The 18,684-nt window shown below is 39.7% G+C and overlaps 1 protein-coding gene across 1 annotated transcript; it reads left to right on the top strand.

Moving 5' to 3' along the window:
* Window positions 1–2,487: 2,487 nt before the first annotated feature.
* Window positions 2,488–3,000, top strand: LOC129003682 (uncharacterized). Its single transcript, XM_054431981.1, has one exon. The coding sequence runs from the start codon at window positions 2,488–2,490 to the stop codon at window positions 2,998–3,000; it is 513 nt and encodes a 170-aa protein (XP_054287956.1).
* The last annotated feature ends 15,684 nt before the right edge of the window (window positions 3,001–18,684 follow it).

Here is an 18,684-nt window from a genome sequence, read left to right as displayed (position 1 = left end):
ATTTCCTTGTAAAATCAAATAACTCAATTGTTAATACAAGTGTAGTAAGAAGATTCGTTCACTTCGTTCACTCATCTATTATTACAATTAATACAATAATAGCATTCCCCAAAAATTTAAGTTGCCTTTTTTAAAATAAAACTTATTTTGATATCTTCTGGCCAAAAGTTTAATTATCGTTCTGATTTGAAAATATTTATTTAACATTACAAAGTTTAAAGTAAATTATTCACCTACTATAGGAGGGTTTCGAAAAGGGTAATTAACTTCAAAAAATACAAAAGGATTTTTTTATCCTAAGAAAATAAGCAGAAACCAGATTTATTTATCTTAGTAGCAAAAATGCTATACAAATATATAGCACGGGTTACGTTTGTATTAGTCTTACTCTTATCCCATTTAAATACTATAATAATGATAGTGTCAATAAAAAATGCATATTAGTTATGTAAAGGAGACTTTGTCCTGACCGCACCAGCCTAACAGATGCGTTGGCCACTGGCAACAAGGTCTACCGGCAGCAAACACGACTACATCCTCTTCACCCGTCACGGAACTGGTTCAGCTCGGACATTTCGCACCACCAATCGTAGGTCAGGTTGGTGGTCGTAGACCTTGTTGGCCGCGGACCTTGGCGCGTCCCCGAATGAAACAAGCGGACACTTCCGCCTAAAAAAAAACTTATATGTAATAGAAGACCTGAGCCGTCAACTCGCACGGCTCACTGGTGCTTCGCTTAACCCTCCTGTCCGCCTAACTGTGTAGTCTCCTTGCTTCCAATGTTTGTTGTCTTGTTTTAGCTTGTCTTAGTTTTTGCTTCAATCTTTTTCGGTTTTCGATTTCTCTCCAAGATTGTTCGGTTATCCACACTTTTTTAATTGGATTTTTTAACCCTAAAACACTTTCTCCAACCTCTTGAAATTTTTTTTTTACTTCTTCCCATCTTTTATCTATATTACAGTCATCTCCTTCATACGCAGCCAAAACTTCGTACCTATTCCTCTACTCCACCTTAAAACTCTAATTTATTTGAGCATCTTTCAGTCGATTAATGTCATATTTTCTTCCTCTACTATATTTCCTTGGGAGTTTTCTGCAAGGATTTTCAGCTTGAATTCAGGTGAAACGAGGATAAAAAAACTAAAAAAATGAAAACCAAATTATGCCTTTGAAATAATTATGCCTTTTCAGTTCCTATGACCCGATGTTGCCAGTTCACGACTTCATTCAAGTTTATCAAACTCTATATATTAATACCAGAATCAATCAACATCTGACCAAAATTACTTGTAAAAAAATCTGGTAAATTTTTCGGTTCGCTTACCTTAACATTTTTTCAGTGCATTATAAAAAATACTGTTAATCACATGATATTAAAAATTATGTTTGTAAACAACAGAAATGACGATGACGATTTTGTATAACCTCAAATTATATAGTCTAGTTTCGTTACGATTAGATGGTCATTTCCACAGTATGATGAAAATCGTTGTTCAACTCACGGAGGGAAAGTGTCTTTTTGGTACTTAATCGTATTTCGAGATTGCGTAGGTACCAAAAAGAGCCACTTTCGCTCCTAGTGACTGAAAATACTTTTTTGATGGTAAATAACTCTTCTGCAGCTGTTTGAAATTAATCCAAGATGGCCACCATCCTCCAATCTCTAATGATGACTCTAATGATGTTGACTATCCTGATAACTCGCTGGTAATATTTTTCGTTGGACTAGTGTAGTTGAATTCTTGTTTTCGTGGTCATAAGTTGTTTGTCTAATAAGTAATTCAAAAACATTAAATTTTTATGGGAAATTATCAACAAACGATATTTAATATAAAAAAGTTGAAAAGAGTTTTGATTAAATGTAGTAATAAACTTTATATATATGGTGATTTTTATGACCCATAGGAAATATATAGGGCATTTTTCAACAAACAGTATTTATTTCCAAAATGTAGATACGATTTCCTATGCAATTTTGATTGCCGATTAAAGTTGACCATCTACTTCTAGGACAATCCATTTCAAATGCTGAAAACAGATTACACTCTATTGAGCGCAAATTTAAATCTCAGCCTGAATTCAAGTCTCTGTATACAGATTTTATGACTGAGTATTTGTCATTGGGTCATATGGAACTTGCTCAAAATATTGATCTTACTGCTCCACGTTATTTCCTTTCTCACCATGAGGTTTTAAAGGAATCTAGCAGTACCACTCGTTTGCGTACTGTATTTGACGCCAGTGCCAAAACCTCAAATGGCATCTCTCTCAACCACAGAAAAATTCAAACTAACATTTGTGATTTATTGATCTCCTTTCGCATTCATAATCTTGGATTTTTCTGTGATGTAGGCTGCAGGCAGATTAAGGTGCATCCTGGTGACCAGTGTTATATTACCAGTTGATCGTCTGGCCTGACAATGTTGATCAGTCACCTTCGATCTTCAAACTCACCACTGTGACTTTCGGAGATAATTACTCACCACAATGCTTTTCGAACCCCGCATATATTGGCAGCTGATGGTGACAAACCCATACCCTGAAGCGGCAGGGATTCTACGCACACAAACCTTAGTAGATGGTGTCATTGCAGGTGGTGATTCTGGGGAAGAAGCTTTGATTCTTCAAAAACAACTTATCTTGCTGTTGGAACGGGCCGGTTTCGAGTTACGCAAGTGGACTTCAAACTCCAGTCGACTGCTACAAGATCTAACAGATGGTCACATAGAGTCACCGGTATTTCTTCAAGATGGCCGACAACCTCATTTTACCATACTAGGCATACACTGGTCATTGGCTACTGACAGTTTCACCTATAATTTGAATTTACCTCAGAATTCTAGAACAGAGCGTCAAGTGCTCAGTGTTATTGCACAGACCTATGACCCCTGTGGTATCGTATCTCCTATTGTAATGTGGGTGAAGCAGTTTGTGCAGCTCATATGGACTAAAGGACTGAATTGGGACCAACCTCTCCCGCCTGAACTTCTCGAAATGTGAAAAATTTCACTGGTACATCTGCACAATATTTTAATTCCACGAGCTCTCAAAGTATCCCAGTCATGTAGTACTGAACTACATGGGTTTTCAGATGCTTCCAAAGGTGGATATGCTGCCACCATAATATTAGCAAATTTCCTATATAGAGAATAAACTACTACCGTAGGTGTCATGGTAAAACTTAGACCCGAGACCGATTTACTTTAGAAACCAAAACAGAGTCCGTTTAAATTCATATATAAGTGTGTTTGTGTGTGTGTTTCCGTTAGCACGATAACTCGAGCAAAAATGATCCGATTTCGATGAAATTTTGTACAAAAGTGTAAATCTACGTTTATTCAAAGGTGTTAGTGAACCAGCGTGATCGGACCGTGGGAACAGGGTTTTATGGGGGGATTTATGGGGTAAAAATTGGGTTTTCTCATTTTGACCCCTTAAAACTTAAAATTTCCCAAATCTTCTATAGACCATTTTGAAGGGCTTAAAAAACAAATAATTTGGTATATTGAAGTGGTTCTGTATAATTATTGGTTACGGAGAAAATTATAATTTAAAAATTCCAATGTTATTTTTATGGAGAATAAGTAAACTGTTGTAGTCTGCTTGTTTATGGATATATTTGGATCAAACCTGGCAAATCTATTTTTTGTACACTATGCGATCAATATTTAGCTAAAAAAACACACTTAAATACCCTCCCTGTAGGCAGAAAGCCTGTGTACTCGTTAAACCTTATGTTATTTGAATAGATTAAATTGAAAATCAAATCAGTAAAATGGAAATTCGCTTAATCTGCAGATTAGCTGCGGCGGGGTATTTAAGGTATACCCTTAATGATGGATCTGTGGTAATTAGGCAGCTATTGTCAGAGACTCGAGTTGCTGCTCCTTTAAAGAAACTTACAGTTCCTCGTTTAGAGTTATGCGCTGCTCATTTACTGGCTCAACTGGTAGCCTATGTTCTCACTGTTTTTCACTAAAGAATAGATTCCTCCTCTGTAGCTCTATGGTGTGATTCAACTGTAACTGGCCTGGTTACACACTCCACCTTATCGACTCAAGACTTTCGTTGCAAACCGAGTTGCTCAAGTACAAGAACTTTTACCATCTCATTGTTGGTGGCATATTGTCAGCGAACATAATCCTGCTACTTACTTACTTACTTTCCGATATGACTCTGTCATTCGCTTGTAAAAGATAATCTAATGTGCAAGACTGGTCTAGGCTTGGACAGATCAGCAGATGGCCAGGATCCTGAACAGGACACAACATGATGTTTTCTTCGTCTGGTAAGAGACCCTATTTCTGCACGTTTGTCTTGCATTTTGGTACCTTGACCCTGATTCGATTTAGGGTCTTCCACACCGTGTAATGAAGGCCTCCACCAGGAGCCGGTTCCTCCCTGGCTGGTATGGGAGGGTTAGTCAACGTGGCCTCCCACCTTGCCAACCGATTGCTTGAGAGTGATCCATCGAGGACTCGTGTGCGTGATAAACAGCTCTTTCTATACCGAAGCCGTCACTCTGCAGGTTGGTGGCCGTGTAATGGGTGACGAGGGTCGAGGGTCTGTCTCTTGCTTAGTCCTTTCTGCGTCGGCAGCGACATCACATCGAATTGATGGAGGGGCGATCCCTACGATAGGATAAAGTTTGTGTACTGGGGTTGGTTTCAAACACCCAGTTACAATCCGAGCCATGTCATTGACTGCAGTGTCAACCTTTTTTGCATGTGACGATGCATTCCATACTGGTACAACGTACTCAGCAGCCGACACACTGAGCGCTAAAGCTGAGGTTCTGAGGACATTAGGGTTAGCACCCCAGCATCAGCTGGTGAGCTTTCTGATGATATTATTCCTCGCTGGGACTTTACCTCTTGTCGCAATACAATGCGCCTTAAATGTCAGTGTGTGGTCCAGTATGACACCAAGATATTTGGGTGTAGGACAATGCTGAAGACGGTCTCCCCGCCACCTCACATTCAACTGACGGCCTGCTTCTCTGTTATTTAGGTGAAAGGCACAAACTTGGGTTTTAGGAGGGTTCGGCTTGAGGTGATTTGCGTCATAGTACTGGGAAAGTTCATTTAGAGTCATAGTGAGCTTCCGTTCTACCTCTTCAAAACTCCTAACTTGTGCCGCCACCGCCGTATCATCGGCATATATATATACTGACGTGTAGCGTTTGGCAACTGTTGGTCGTTGGTGTATATGTTATAAAGGGCTGGGGCTAAGACGCTACCCTGAGGCAATCCATTTCTTTGATTCCTCTATCTACTTTTTTTGCAATGAAGGGACATGTAAAACCGCCTGTTATGAAGAAAAGTGCCTACCATTGAAGTCAGTTGATAGTCTTTGTTAATGCTGTACACTTTTCCCAAGAGCCTTTGATGGTTTACGGTATCGTAGGCAGCTGTTAAATCTACAAAAGCGACACCCGTGATCTGTTTTCTCTCAAACCCATCCTCAATGTGCTGGGTCAGGTTTAAGACTTGACCACAACAAGACTTGCCTGATCGAAAGCCTGCCTGTTGTGGAATGATCTTTTGTTCCAGAAAATCGCCTATTCGATTGAGTATCAGACGAGTAGTTATGTAAAGGTCTGTTCGAGCGCAGGATGAGGATGAGAGCCCTGAAATAGGGTACACCCTAGAACAGGGTACACCCTAGAACAGGGTACACCCTAGAACAGGGTACACCCTAGAACAGGGTACAGCCCTGAAATAGGGTACAGCCCTAGAATAGGGTACAGCCCTAGAACGGGGTACAGTCCTAGAACGGGGTACAGTCCTAGAATGGGGTACGGTCCTCAAAGTCCGGACACTCAGAGAGCAGTCTTCTGCAGTTCTTTTTCATAGAATCCGCCTATAATTTCTTCGCCATTTTGATCGGCGATCCTATAAGTAACCGGTCTAGTGTTTAGAATTCGTGCTATTGTAAATATCTCCGAAGTCCAGTTTTGTTTATATTTATTCGCAAACACGTCTTTTTTCGTTGTGATACGAACTCTATCACCAAGGTCGAACTTGCTGTTTTTACGAATTTTGTGTTCGCGCTCAATGTACATTTTTAATAGATCAGCCTCGTTATCTTTGTTGACCTCTACTGGTCTCATTTTAATAGTGTGGTGATAATCGTGTTGGTTATACTCATCTGTGACTTCTTGTAGTATATCGTACCACTTGTGGGATTGTCGGACTTGGAATTTCACTTTAAGTTTCTCATTCAATGTCCTATGATATCTTTCAATTATTGCGGACTTCTCTTCACTCTCTGTATGGTATAGTTTGATATTGTGCCTCCTCAACATGTTGTTGAACGGTTTGTTTTTAAACTCTGTACCTTTGTCGGTATGTAAAAGCTTCGGTGCTTTATGACCATCACTGTTTGCTCTTTTTATAATCTTCTCGAAAGCCGTTGTCAACTCTGCCCCGTCTTTTTTCTTTAAAGGTTCGGACCAAACGAATTTGCTAAATGTATCTATGACATTTAAAATGTACTTGTACCACTTGTTCTCCCTAGCGTACTGCTTCATTATTAGTAAATCTGCAGCCCACAAATCGTCGATACCCTTGGTGACTATTCGGCGTTTAATGAACTTTTTAATAACCGGCCTGTGCAACTCCTTGGCTTCTAGGTAAAGTAATTTGTCATAAAAATCAGTTAGAGCTAGGGCAACGAGCCATACTCGAGCTTCAGAGACTGCAGAGGAACACCAGGCCGGGCTTTTAGCTGATTCGATCAGACATGCCTCCCATAGAGAATCTGAAACCCCCAATGAACGCCACGTTAGGCTTTTAGCTGCAGGCACACCTCACATAGAACCTCAGAGACATCTGATGAACGTAACATTCTAGTACCAGCCAACACAAGTAGAACTGCGTCACATAGAACTGCTGAAACACCTGAAGAGTACCAATAGTTGAATTGCATCACAAAGAGCCGCTTAAATGTCTGATGAACAGCATCAGGCTGGGGTGGTGGCCAACAGTAACAGAATGGCTTTACAAAGAGCTGCACAAGTACAAGAGGAAACCCCTGCTATTATACAGGAAAGACAACGACGGAGATAAGACTTCATGAGTATGATGTGGAACCCATTTAATGGTATAGCTTTTCGATATGATCTGTTCATTGATTATATCAATCACAGTTTTTTTTTGTATAGGCAGAATGAGCCAAACATGTAGATATTGTGATACAGTAAAATGGGAGCTAATAGGGATGTGTTGTTCAAATGGAAAAGTAAGGCTTACTTTACCTGCTGAGCCAATTGAGCCACTAAAGACCCTTGTCGTTGGAGAAACAGCAGAATCCAGGTGTTTTTATACTAAATTTGGAAATATAACTCATGCTTCCAAATGACCTCATTTGGTACTTTTGGCCAAGTTGTATAACATGACTATCCCACAACGTTCACTGTGCAGGGGCAAATATAACATAGAATTGGCTTATTACTCCCACAACCCGATCAGCCTCATGGCTTCCTACAAATATTCTTCATTGGTGGTCGACAAGCTGAGGCTATAAGGTGCTGTGACAACATCCTAAAACATAGTACAAAGCCTTCAACGCATTTTTTATGGCAACAATGTTTTAATTGCGTCCTTTAAAACCGCATTAGATCAGTGGCCGTCAGATGGTTTTAAAGCCATTATGCGTGCTGACTGCTGTCCAGCTGGGGAGCATGAGTGATGATTCGACGCTTCGACTGTTGATGAAGTGGCAGTGGTCATTGTTGGCAATAAGTTTCACTCACGAGATATTGTGCTGTGCCAAAGAGATGACACTTTTGGTTAGAGTATCTGAAACTCATTGCTTCTATGATGTTTTGCAATACCTTCCATGTTTTAGAGTGATCAGGAAAGCTACCATTTCAACATTCAACAGAGTAATCCCACAACCAAGCATCCTACAACTAAAAAGCGACTGCAATACAGTTTTATGTGTCATAATGGTTTGTCAAAACCACTTCAACCCAATCATTCACTACAGATAACGGTTTAGTCGGTTTATTGTAGACATGTGTGCTAGAATTGAAATACCAACAATGAAACAGTATGCTCTAATGATCTTGGTCAAATAGTGATGGAAAGTGTACAAAGATATATCCCAGATAGATTATGACTGAGATATAGCTATAATGGGTACCCTTTGTACAGAAAGTGATCAACAAATTACGGTGGACATTATTCTCAAATAAATGTATCAGGATGAGGATCTGTGGATATTGACAACTGTTGGATTGTACCATACAACCCAGTTTTGACAAAAATTTTCAACGCCCATATTAACATGGAGTACTGCAGTTCAGTGAAGAGCATAAAATACATATGCAAATATGTAAACAAGGGAAGCGACCAAGCTGTTGAGGGAAGCTGCACCAGAGATGAGGTAACTCTTTACCAATCAGGACGTTACTTGAGTTGTAATGAGGCAGAATGGTGTATCTTTGGGTTTCTAGTTCATGAAATCCCACTGTTACTTATCCGAGTGTTCACTTTGAGAACTTCCAGAGGGTTTACTTCAACGACAACAGCCTACATTACGTTTTACAAAACCCAAGAGATACTAAATTTACTGCATTTTTTGAGCTGTGTACTAATGATGAATTTGCTAGGACCCTTTTTTGCAATGAAGTACCCCACTACTACACCTGGAACGCTTCACGAAAAGAGTTCCAGCGTTGCGGTATTGGCTTTCCAGTGGAGAATCAGCCTGATTTAAAGTATTCAGAAGCGCTAGGACGAGTACCACGGCCGTTAACTTCGAGTGCTACTGTTTACGTATGCTACCGTACTTCAAAGTGTATGTGGTCCTACTTGCTTTGATGACTCAAGAACTGTTGAAAGCCATACATACAATCCATATAGAGAAGTGTGTGAAGTCCATTCTTTGCTCGATCGTGATGACTGCTGTGAGTCCACAATACGTGATGCTGTTCTGACTCGCTCTCCACAATGTATCAACGTGAGTCAACGTGAGCCACATCAACGTGATCCTGGCGAGCACCTGTGGGCTGTCAAACCCCTTACAACTTTGAAAAACCCTTAAAGACGACATGGCTGAAGACATATTGGTGTGTTTTCATTGAGAAGTTCCAGGTACACTCTATAATGAGGTAGTTTACAATGAAGTGTTACTGGCAATTATATGTCTGGTTTCGACGATGTGTGGTAGAGATTTGAGTTCATTTGGCCTTCCCACACCTCAACTAGAGGTCAATGTCAATACAGAAGTTCCAGGTACACTTTATAATGAGGTAGTTTACAATGATGCGTTACTGGCAATTGCATCTCTAGTTTCAACTATGTGTGGTAGAGATTTGAGTTCATTTGGCCTTCCCACACCTCAACAAGAGGTCAATGTCAATACAGAAGTTCTCAAAGAGATGCCATACAATACTACTGACCTACAGAACCATGTTTTAGGAAATTTACCGGAACTTTCACCGGAACAACTTGATGTGTTCTGTTTTGTTGCAAACAGAATTGCTCAGCAAAAAGGAACCATAGTTTTCTTGGATGCACCAGGTGGTACTGGTAAGACTTTTCTAACAAATTTGCTGTTGGCAGGCGTAAGAAGAAAAGACCAAATTGCTCTTGCTGTTGCGTCATCTGGAATTGCGTCAACGCTTCTAGAAGGCGGTCGTACAGCAGCTTTCAAACCACCTCTCAAGTTGAATTCTGGTGATGCTGTTACCTGTAATATAAGGAAAATTCTGATCGTGGGGGAAAGCTCTTAGATGCTGCAAACTTTTGGTATGGGATGAGTGCACCATGTCACACAAACGTGCACTAGAAGTTCTCGATTTGACACTTAAAGCTGCCATAAACCGTTAGGACTTAATGGGAGGGTTGGTTGTTTTATTGGCTGTAGATTTCAGGCAAACCCTTCCAGTAATTCCTCGAGGAGCACCTGCAGACGAAATAAGTACCTGCATTAAAAAGTCTGCTTTGTGGAGTTACGTTGAGGAAAATAATTTGATGCAGAACATGAGAGAGATTCTTCAAAACGAACACGATGCTGAATTGTTTTTTTTCCAATTTATTAAACATCGGAAATTGACAGATACCTGTTGATAGCCAACAAAGAATCTCATTTCCTCTAAACTATGCCAACATGGTTGATTCATCGGAGAAACTAATACTTAAAGTTCATTAGTTACCATCAGTTGCTGAGAATCATTTGTCCAGTGAATGGTTGTGTGAAAGAGCTGTACTTGCTCCCAAAAATTACACTGGTAATACAATCAACAGCAAGATAGTTACAGCAATTCCAGGTGGCACTTTAGAGTATCTGTCTATTGACACTGTGTTAGAAGAGGATGCAGCCGTTCAAAATCTAGTATAGTTTCTCAACACCTTGGAGTTTCCAGATGTCCCTCCTCACAAAATTGAATTCAAAGTGGGGAACCTGTAATGCTACTGAGTAACTTGGAACCTCCACGACTCTGCAATGGTGTCCGACTTATCGTTACTTCGTTTAAACAAAACGTTATTGAAGCCCAGGCTTGTGCAAAAAGCTATATAGTTTTCATACCAAGAATTCCAATCATTCCAACAGACTTAGCGTTTACATTTAAACGGCTTCAATTTCCAATGAAGATTACCTCTGCCATGATAATAAATAAAGCACAAGACCAAACTCTTTAAGTAGCCGGTTTACATCTAGAAAACTTCTTGATTAGCATTGTATTTGTTATTTTAAGTGTTACAAGACGTTTCTTTTATTTACTTACTGTACATCTAGAAAATCAATATTTTTCTTATGGCCAACTGTACGCGGCATGCTCACGTGTATCGTGCAGCAGAGATTTGTACACATACACACCAGACAACAAAGCTGAAAACATTGTTTATAAAAACGTTCTGTAATAATTGCTGCAAAGTAATCTCAACCCCATTGTAATCTGAAACTGCACAAATTAAAAGCCTTTTGAACCAACCACTCTTTCATTTAACTGTTAGCTACCCCAGAATTTGGTACATTTACCTCCGCACTTAAATTCAATATCGCCCGCAGTGAAGTGGGGGTATTTTAGCTAGCTTCAAAGAGCGAATTTGAAAATTGAAAATCCTAACTATACCAGTATTGATTTATTGTATGGATTCAATTAGTAAGCCCCCAAAACTGTGATCATAATAATTAAAATTTAAGAATGTTAAAAGTGATATAGTTTCTTAACTAGGCTATGCTATTTCTTGTTTTACAAGAGAATAAAAATTGTTTATAGTTCTAGAGTTAAGGAAGCGAAAAATTCAGCAATGTTAATAAGATAGCTGCCGCTCTCAACACTTGCATAGCGGCATGGGAGCTGGTCAACGAGTACAGAAAACCCATTTATCGCTCAGGAAATCAATACACTAACAAGTTGGACTGAGTGGGTGAAAACCATATCCTGGGATTAGTGAAAGGTTTTAGGGACTCCGAAAGTTGGGATATCAATGGTCTGTCATGCTCTATTCGTAAGGGCACAGTTGATGGATAATCATGCCACCGACTAAACTTGTTAACCTCTGCTTGACTAAGGGAATCTTTCCTGACAGCCTAAAGATAGCTAGGACTATCCTCATATTCAAGAAGGCTGATCCCTCTTACACGACAAATTATAGACCTATCTCTATCTTGCCAGTCTTCTCTGAGATGCTGGAGACCAAAAGATAATTGTTGACATATTTTGAAAACAACCAACCATTCCCAAATGATCATCTAGGCTTTAGACACATCCTCTGCTCTCTTGAAACTTATCGGTGCTATTACAGATGCTTTCGAGGATAACGAGTCGGTCCTTTTGAGACTCTGTGACCTGAGCAAGGCCTTTGATGTGGTTTCACATCACATACTGTTGGCCAAGCTAACGAGGCACGGTATTGGAGGCACAGTTTTGAACACCTTAAGCAGCACCTCAGTAGCTACTTGACAGACCGAAAGCAGCTAGTTCTGGTGAACGTAAATGGGTAAACCTTATTGTTTGCTGACGATACCACCCTGTTCATTAGGGAAAGACCATTGAGCGATTGATAGATCTACAAAAAACGCTGCATACACTCGTATTTGAAAAATATTACGTATATATAGCAATTATTGTTAGATCTACAAAAAACGCTGCATACACACGGATTTGAAAAAAATTACGTTTATATAGCGATTATTGTTAGATCTACAAAAAACGCTGCATACACACAGTTAGATTAGGCTAAGTTAGGTTAGGTTAAGACAGGTTACGATAAGTTAGGTTAAGTTAGGCTAGGCCAAGTTAGGTTAGGAAAATCCGGCAATGCCTTACACTTATCTTTACATACTTAGCTAGTTACACTTTCGCATCAGCTATCTTATATGGCGTAGGTTAGGAAAATCCAGCAACGCCTTACACTTATCTTTACATACTTAGCTAGTTACACTTTCGCATCAGCTATCTTATATGGCATTGCCGGATTTTCCTAACCTAACTTGGCCTAGCCTAACTTAACCTAACTTATCGTAACCTGTCTTAACCTAACCTAACTTAGCCTAATCTAACTGTGTGTATGCAGCGTTTTTTGTAGATCTAGATCTAACAATAATCGCTATATAAACGTAATTTTTTTCAAATCCGTGTGTATGCAGCGTTTTTTGTAGATCTAACAATAATTGCTATATATACGTAATATTTTTCAAATACGAGTGTATGCAGCGTTTTTTGTAGATCCATCAATCGCTCAATGGTCTTTCCCTAATGAACAGGGTGGTATCGTCAGCAAACAATAAGGTTTACCCATTTACGTTCACCAGAACTAGCTGCTTTCGGTCTGTCAAGTAGCTACTGAGGTGCTGCTTAAGGTGTTCAAAACTGTGCCTCCAATACCGTGCCTCGTTAGCTTGGCCAACAGTATGTGATGTGAAACCACATCAAAGGCCTTGCTCAGGTCACAGAGTCTCAAAAGGACCGACTCGTTATCCTCGAAAGCATCTGTAATAGCACCGATAAGTTTCAAGAGAGCAGAGGATGTGTCTAAAGCCTAGATGATCATTTGGGAATGGTTGGTTGTTTTCAAAATATGTCAACAATTATCTTTTGGTCTCCAGCATCTCAGAGAAGACTGGCAAGATAGAGATAGGTCTATAATTTGTCGTGTAAGAGGGATCAGCCTTCTTGAATATGAGGATAGTCCTAGCTATCTTTAGGCTGTCAGGAAAGATTCCCTTAGTCAAGCAGAGGTTAACAAGTTTAGTCGGTGGCATGATTATCCATCAACTGTGCCCTTACGAATAGAGCATGACAGACCATTGATATCCCAACTTTCGGAGTCCCTAAAACCTTTCACTAATCCCAGGATATGGTTTTCACCCACTCAGTCCAACTTGTTAGTGTATTGATTTCCTGAGCGATAAATGGGTTTTCTGTACTCGTTGACCAGCTCCCATGCCGCTATGCAAGTGTTGAGAGCGGCAGCTATCTTATTAACATTGCTGAATTTTCCGCTTCCTTAACTCTAGAACTATAAACAATTTTTATTCTCTTGTAAAACAAGAAATAGCATAGCCTAGTTAAGAAACTATATCACTTTTAACATTCTTAAATTTTAATTATTATGATCACAGTTTTGGGGGCTTACTAATTGAATCCATACAATAAATCAATACTGGTATAGTTAGGATTTTCAATTTTCAAATTCGCTCTTTGAAGCTAGCTAAAATACCCCCACTTCACTGCGGGCGATATTGAATTTAAGTGCGGAGGTAAATGTACCAAATTCTGGGGTAGCTAACAGTTAAATGAAAGAGTGGTTGGTTCAAAAGGCTTTTAATTTGTGCAGTTTCAGATTACAATGGGGTTGAGATTACTTTGCAGCAATTATTACAGAACGTTTTTATAAACAATGTTTTCAGCTTTGTTGTCTGGTGTGTATGTGTACAAATCTCTGCTGCACGATACACGTGAGCATGCCGCGTACAGTTGGCCATAAGAAAAATATTGATTTTCTAGATGTACAGTAAGTAAATAAAAGAAACGTCTTGTAACACTTAAAATAACAAATACAATGCTAATCAAGAAGTTTTCTAGATGTAAACCGGCTACTTAAAGAGTTTGGTCTTGTGCTTTATTTATTATCATGGCAGAGGTAATCTTCATTGGAAATTGAAGCCGTTTAAATGTAAACGCTAAGTCTGTTGGAATGATTGGAATTCTTGGTATGAAAACTATATAGCTTTTTGCACAAGCCTGGGCTTCAATAACGTTTTGTTTAAACGAAGTAACGATAAGTCGGACACCATTGCAGAGTCGTGGAGGTTCCAAGTTACTCAGTAGCATTACAGGTTCCCCACTTTGAATTCAATTTTGTGAGGAGGGACATCTGGAAACTCCAAGGTGTTGAGAAACTATACTAGATTTTGAACGGCTGCATCCTCTTCTAACACAGTGTCAATAGACAGATACTCTAAAGTGCCACCTGGAATTGCTGTAACTATCTTGCTGTTGATTGTATTACCAGTGTAATTTTTGGGAGCAAGTACAGCTCTTTCACACAACCATTCACTGGACAAATGATTCTCAGCAACTGATGGTAACTAATGAACTTTAAGTATTAGTTTCTCCGATGAATCAACCATGTTGGCATAGTTTAGAGGAAATGAGATTCTTTGTTGGCTATCAACAGGTATCTGTCAATTTCCGATGTTTAATAAATTGGAAAAAAAAACAATTCAGCATCGTGTTCGTTTTGAAGAATCTCTCTCATGTTCTGCATCAAATTATTTTCCTCAACGTAACTCCACAAAGCAGACTTTTTAATGCAGGTACTTATTTCGTCTGCAGGTGCTCCTCGAGGAATTACTGGAAGGGTTTGCCTGAAATCTACAGCCAATAAAACAACCAACCCTCCCATTAAGTCCTAACGGTTTATGGCAGCTTTAAGTGTCAAATCGAGAACTTCTAGTGCACGTTTGTGTGACATGGTGCACTCATCCCATACCAAAAGTTTGCAGCATCTAAGAGCTTTCCCCCACGATCAGAATTTTCCTTATATTACAGGTAACAGCATCACCAGAATTCAACTTGAGAGGTGGTTTGAAAGCTGCTGTACGACCGCCTTCTAGAAGCGTTGACGCAATTCCAGATGACGCAACAGCAAGAGCAATTTGGTCTTTTCTTCTTACGCCTGCCAACAGCAAATTTGTTAGAAAAGTCTTACCAGTACCACCTGGTGCATCCAAGAAAACTATGGTTCCTTTTTGCTGAGCAATTCTGTTTGCAACAAAACAGAACACATCAAGTTGTTCCGGTGAAAGTTCCGGTAAATTTCCTAAAACATGGTTCTGTAGGTCAGTAGTATTGTATGGCATCTCTTTGAGAACTTCTGTATTGACATTGACCTCTTGTTGAGGTGTGGGAAGGCCAAATGAACTCAAATCTCTACCACACATAGTTGAAACTAGAGATGCAATTGCCAGTAACGCATCATTGTAAACTACCTCATTATAAAGTGTACCTGGAACTTCTGTATTGACATTGACCTCTAGTTGAGGTGTGGGAAGGCCAAATGAACTCAAATCTCTACCACACATCGTCGAAACCAGACATATAATTGCCAGTAACACTTCATTGTAAACTACCTCATTATAGAGTGTACCTGGAACTTCTCAATGAAAACACACCAATATGTCTTCAGCCATGTCGTCTTTAAGGGTTTTTCAAAGTTGTAAGGGGTTTGACAGCCCACAGGTGCTCGCCAGGATCACGTTGATGTGGCTCACGTTGACTCACGTTGATACATTGTGGAGAGCGAGTCAGAACAGCATCACGTATTGTGGATTCACAGCAGTCATCACGATCGAGCAAAGAATGGACTTCACACACTTCTCTATATGGATTGTATGTATGGTTTTCAACAGTTCTTGAGTCATCAAAGCAAGTAGGACCACATACACTTTGAAGTACGGTAGCATACGTAAACAGTAGCACTCGAAGTTAACGGCCGTGGTACTCGTCCTAGCGCTTCTGAATACTTTAAATCAGGCTGATTCTCCACTGGAAAGCCAATACCGCAACGCTGGAACTCTTTTCGTGAAGCGTTCCAGGTGTAGTAGTGGGGTACTTCATTGCAAAAAAGGGTCCTAGCAAATTCATCATTAGTACACAGCTCAAAAAATGCAGTAAATTTAGTATCTCTTGGGTTTTGTAAAACGTAATGTAGGCTGTTGTCGTTGAAGTAAACCCTCTGGAAGTTCTCAAAGTGAACACTCGGATAAGTAACAGTGGGATTTCATGAACTAGAAACCCAAAGATACACCATTCTGCCTCATTACAACTCAAGTAACGTCCTGATTGGTAAAGAGTTACCTCATCTCTGGTGCAGCTTCCCTCAACAGCTTGGTCGCTTCCCTTGTTTACATATTTGCATATGTATTTTATGCTCTTCACTGAACTGCAGTACTCCATGTTAATATGGGCGTTGAAAATTTTTGTCAAAACTGGGTTGTATGGTACAATCCAACAGTTGTCAATATCCACAGATCCTCATCCTGATACATTTATTTGAGAATAATGTCCACCGTAATTTGTTGATCACTTTCTGTACAAAGGGTACCCATTATAGCTATATCTCAGTCATAATCTATCTGGGATATATCTTTGTACACTTTCCATCACTATTTGACCAAGATCATTAGAGCATACTGTTTCATTGTTGGTATTTCAATTCTAGCACACATGTTTACAATAAACCGACTAAACCGTTATCTGTAGTGAATGATTGGGTTGAAGTGGTTTTGACAAACCATTATGACACATAAAACTGTATTGCAGTCGCTTTTTAGTTGTAGGATGCTTGGTTGTGGGATTACTCTGTTGAATGTTGAAATGGTAGCTTTCCTGATCACTCTAAAATATGGAAGGTATTGCAAAACATCATAGAAGCAATGAGTTTCAGATACTCTAACCAAAAGTGTCATCTCTTTGGCACAGCACAATATCTCGTGAGTGAAACTTATTGCCAACAATGACCACTGCCACTTCATCAACAGTCGAAGCGTCGAATCATCACTCATGCTCCCCAGCTGGACAGCAGTCAGCACGCATAATGGCTTTAAAACCATCTGACGGCCACTGATCTAATGCGGTTTTAAAGGACGCAATTAAAACATTGTTGCCATAAAAAATGCGTTGAAGGCTTTGTACTATGTTTTAGGATGTTGTCACAGCACCTTATAGCCTCAGCTTGTCGACCACCAATGAAGAATATTTGTAGGAAGCCATGAGGCTGATCGGGTTGTGGGAGTAATAAGCCAATTCTATGTTATATTTGCCCCTGCACAGTGAACGTTGTGGGATAGTCATGTTATACAACTTGGCCAAAAGTACCAAATGAGGTCATTTGGAAGCATGAGTTATATTTCCAAATTTAGTATAAAAACACCTGGATTCTGCTGTTTCTCCAACGACAAGGGTCTTTAGTGGCTCAATTGGCTCAGCAGGTAAAGTAAGCCTTACTTTTCCATTTGAACAACACATCCCTATTAGCTCCCATTTTACTGTATCACAATATCTACATGTTTGGCTCATTCTGCCTATACAAAAAAAAACTGTGATTGATATAATCAATGAACAGATCATATCGAAAAGCTATACCATTAAATGGGTTCCACATCATACTCATGAAGTCTTATCTCCGTCGTTGTCTTTCCTGTATAATAGCAGGGGTTTCCTCTTGTACTTGTGCAGCTCTTTGTAAAGCCATTCTGTTACTGTTGGCCACCACCCCAGCCTGATGCTGTTCATCAGACATTTAAGTGGCTCTTTGTGATGCAATTCAACTATTGGTACTCTTCAGGTGTTTCAGCAGTTCTATGTGACGCAGTTCTACTTGTGTTGGCTGGTACTAGAATGTTACGTTCATCAGATGTCTCTGAGGTTCTATGTGAGGTGTGCCTGCAGCTAAAAGCCTAACGTGGCGTTCATTGGGGGTTTCAGATTCTCTATGGGAGGCATGTCTGATCGAATCAGCTAAAAGCCCGGCCTGGTGTTCCTCTGCAGTCTCTGAAGCTCGAGTATGGCTCGTTGCCCTAGCTCTAACTGATTTTTATGACAAATTACTTTACCTAGAAGCCAAGGAGTTGCACAGGCCGGTTATTAAAAAGTTCATTAAACGCCGAATAGTCACCAAGGGTATCGACGATTTGTGGGCTGCAGATTTACTAATAATGAAGCAGTACGCTAGAGAGAACAAGTGGTACAAGTACATTTTAAATGTCATAGATACATTTAGCAAATTCGTTTGGTCCGAACCTTTAAAGAAAAAAGACGGGGCAGAGTTGACAACGGCTTTCGAGAAGATTATAAAAAGAGCAAACAGTGATGGTCATGAAGCACCGAAGCTTTTACATACCGACAAAGGTACAGAGTTTAAAAACAAACCGTTCAACAACATGTTGAGGAGGCATAATATCAAACTATACCATACAGAGAGTGAAGAGAAGTCCGCAATAATCGAAAGATATCATAGGACACTGAATGAGAAACTTAAAGTGAAATTCCATGTCCGACAATCCCACAAGTGGTACGATATACTACAAGAAGTCACAGATGAGTATAACCAACACGATTATCACCACACTATTAAAATGAGACCAGTTGAGGTCAACAAAGATAACGAGGCTGATCTATTAAAAATGTACATTGAGCGCGAACACAAAGTTCGTAAAAAC

This window comes from Macrosteles quadrilineatus, unplaced genomic scaffold (assembly GCF_028750875.1).
Source record: "Macrosteles quadrilineatus isolate MER2022 unplaced genomic scaffold, UCM_ALF_1.0 Scaffold_9__3_contigs__length_116548681, whole genome shotgun sequence".
NCBI classification, from domain to species: domain Eukaryota; kingdom Metazoa; phylum Arthropoda; class Insecta; order Hemiptera; family Cicadellidae; genus Macrosteles; species Macrosteles quadrilineatus.
The sequence above is the reverse complement of the archived record's forward strand: the minus strand, read 5'-3'. Positions and strand labels throughout refer to the sequence as shown.

Bases quoted from the DNA above. Each gene is read 5' to 3' on its own strand.
- LOC129003682 (XM_054431981.1), top strand. From the start codon at position 2,488: ATGCTTTTCGAACCCCGCATATATTGGCAGCTGATGGTGACAAACCCA.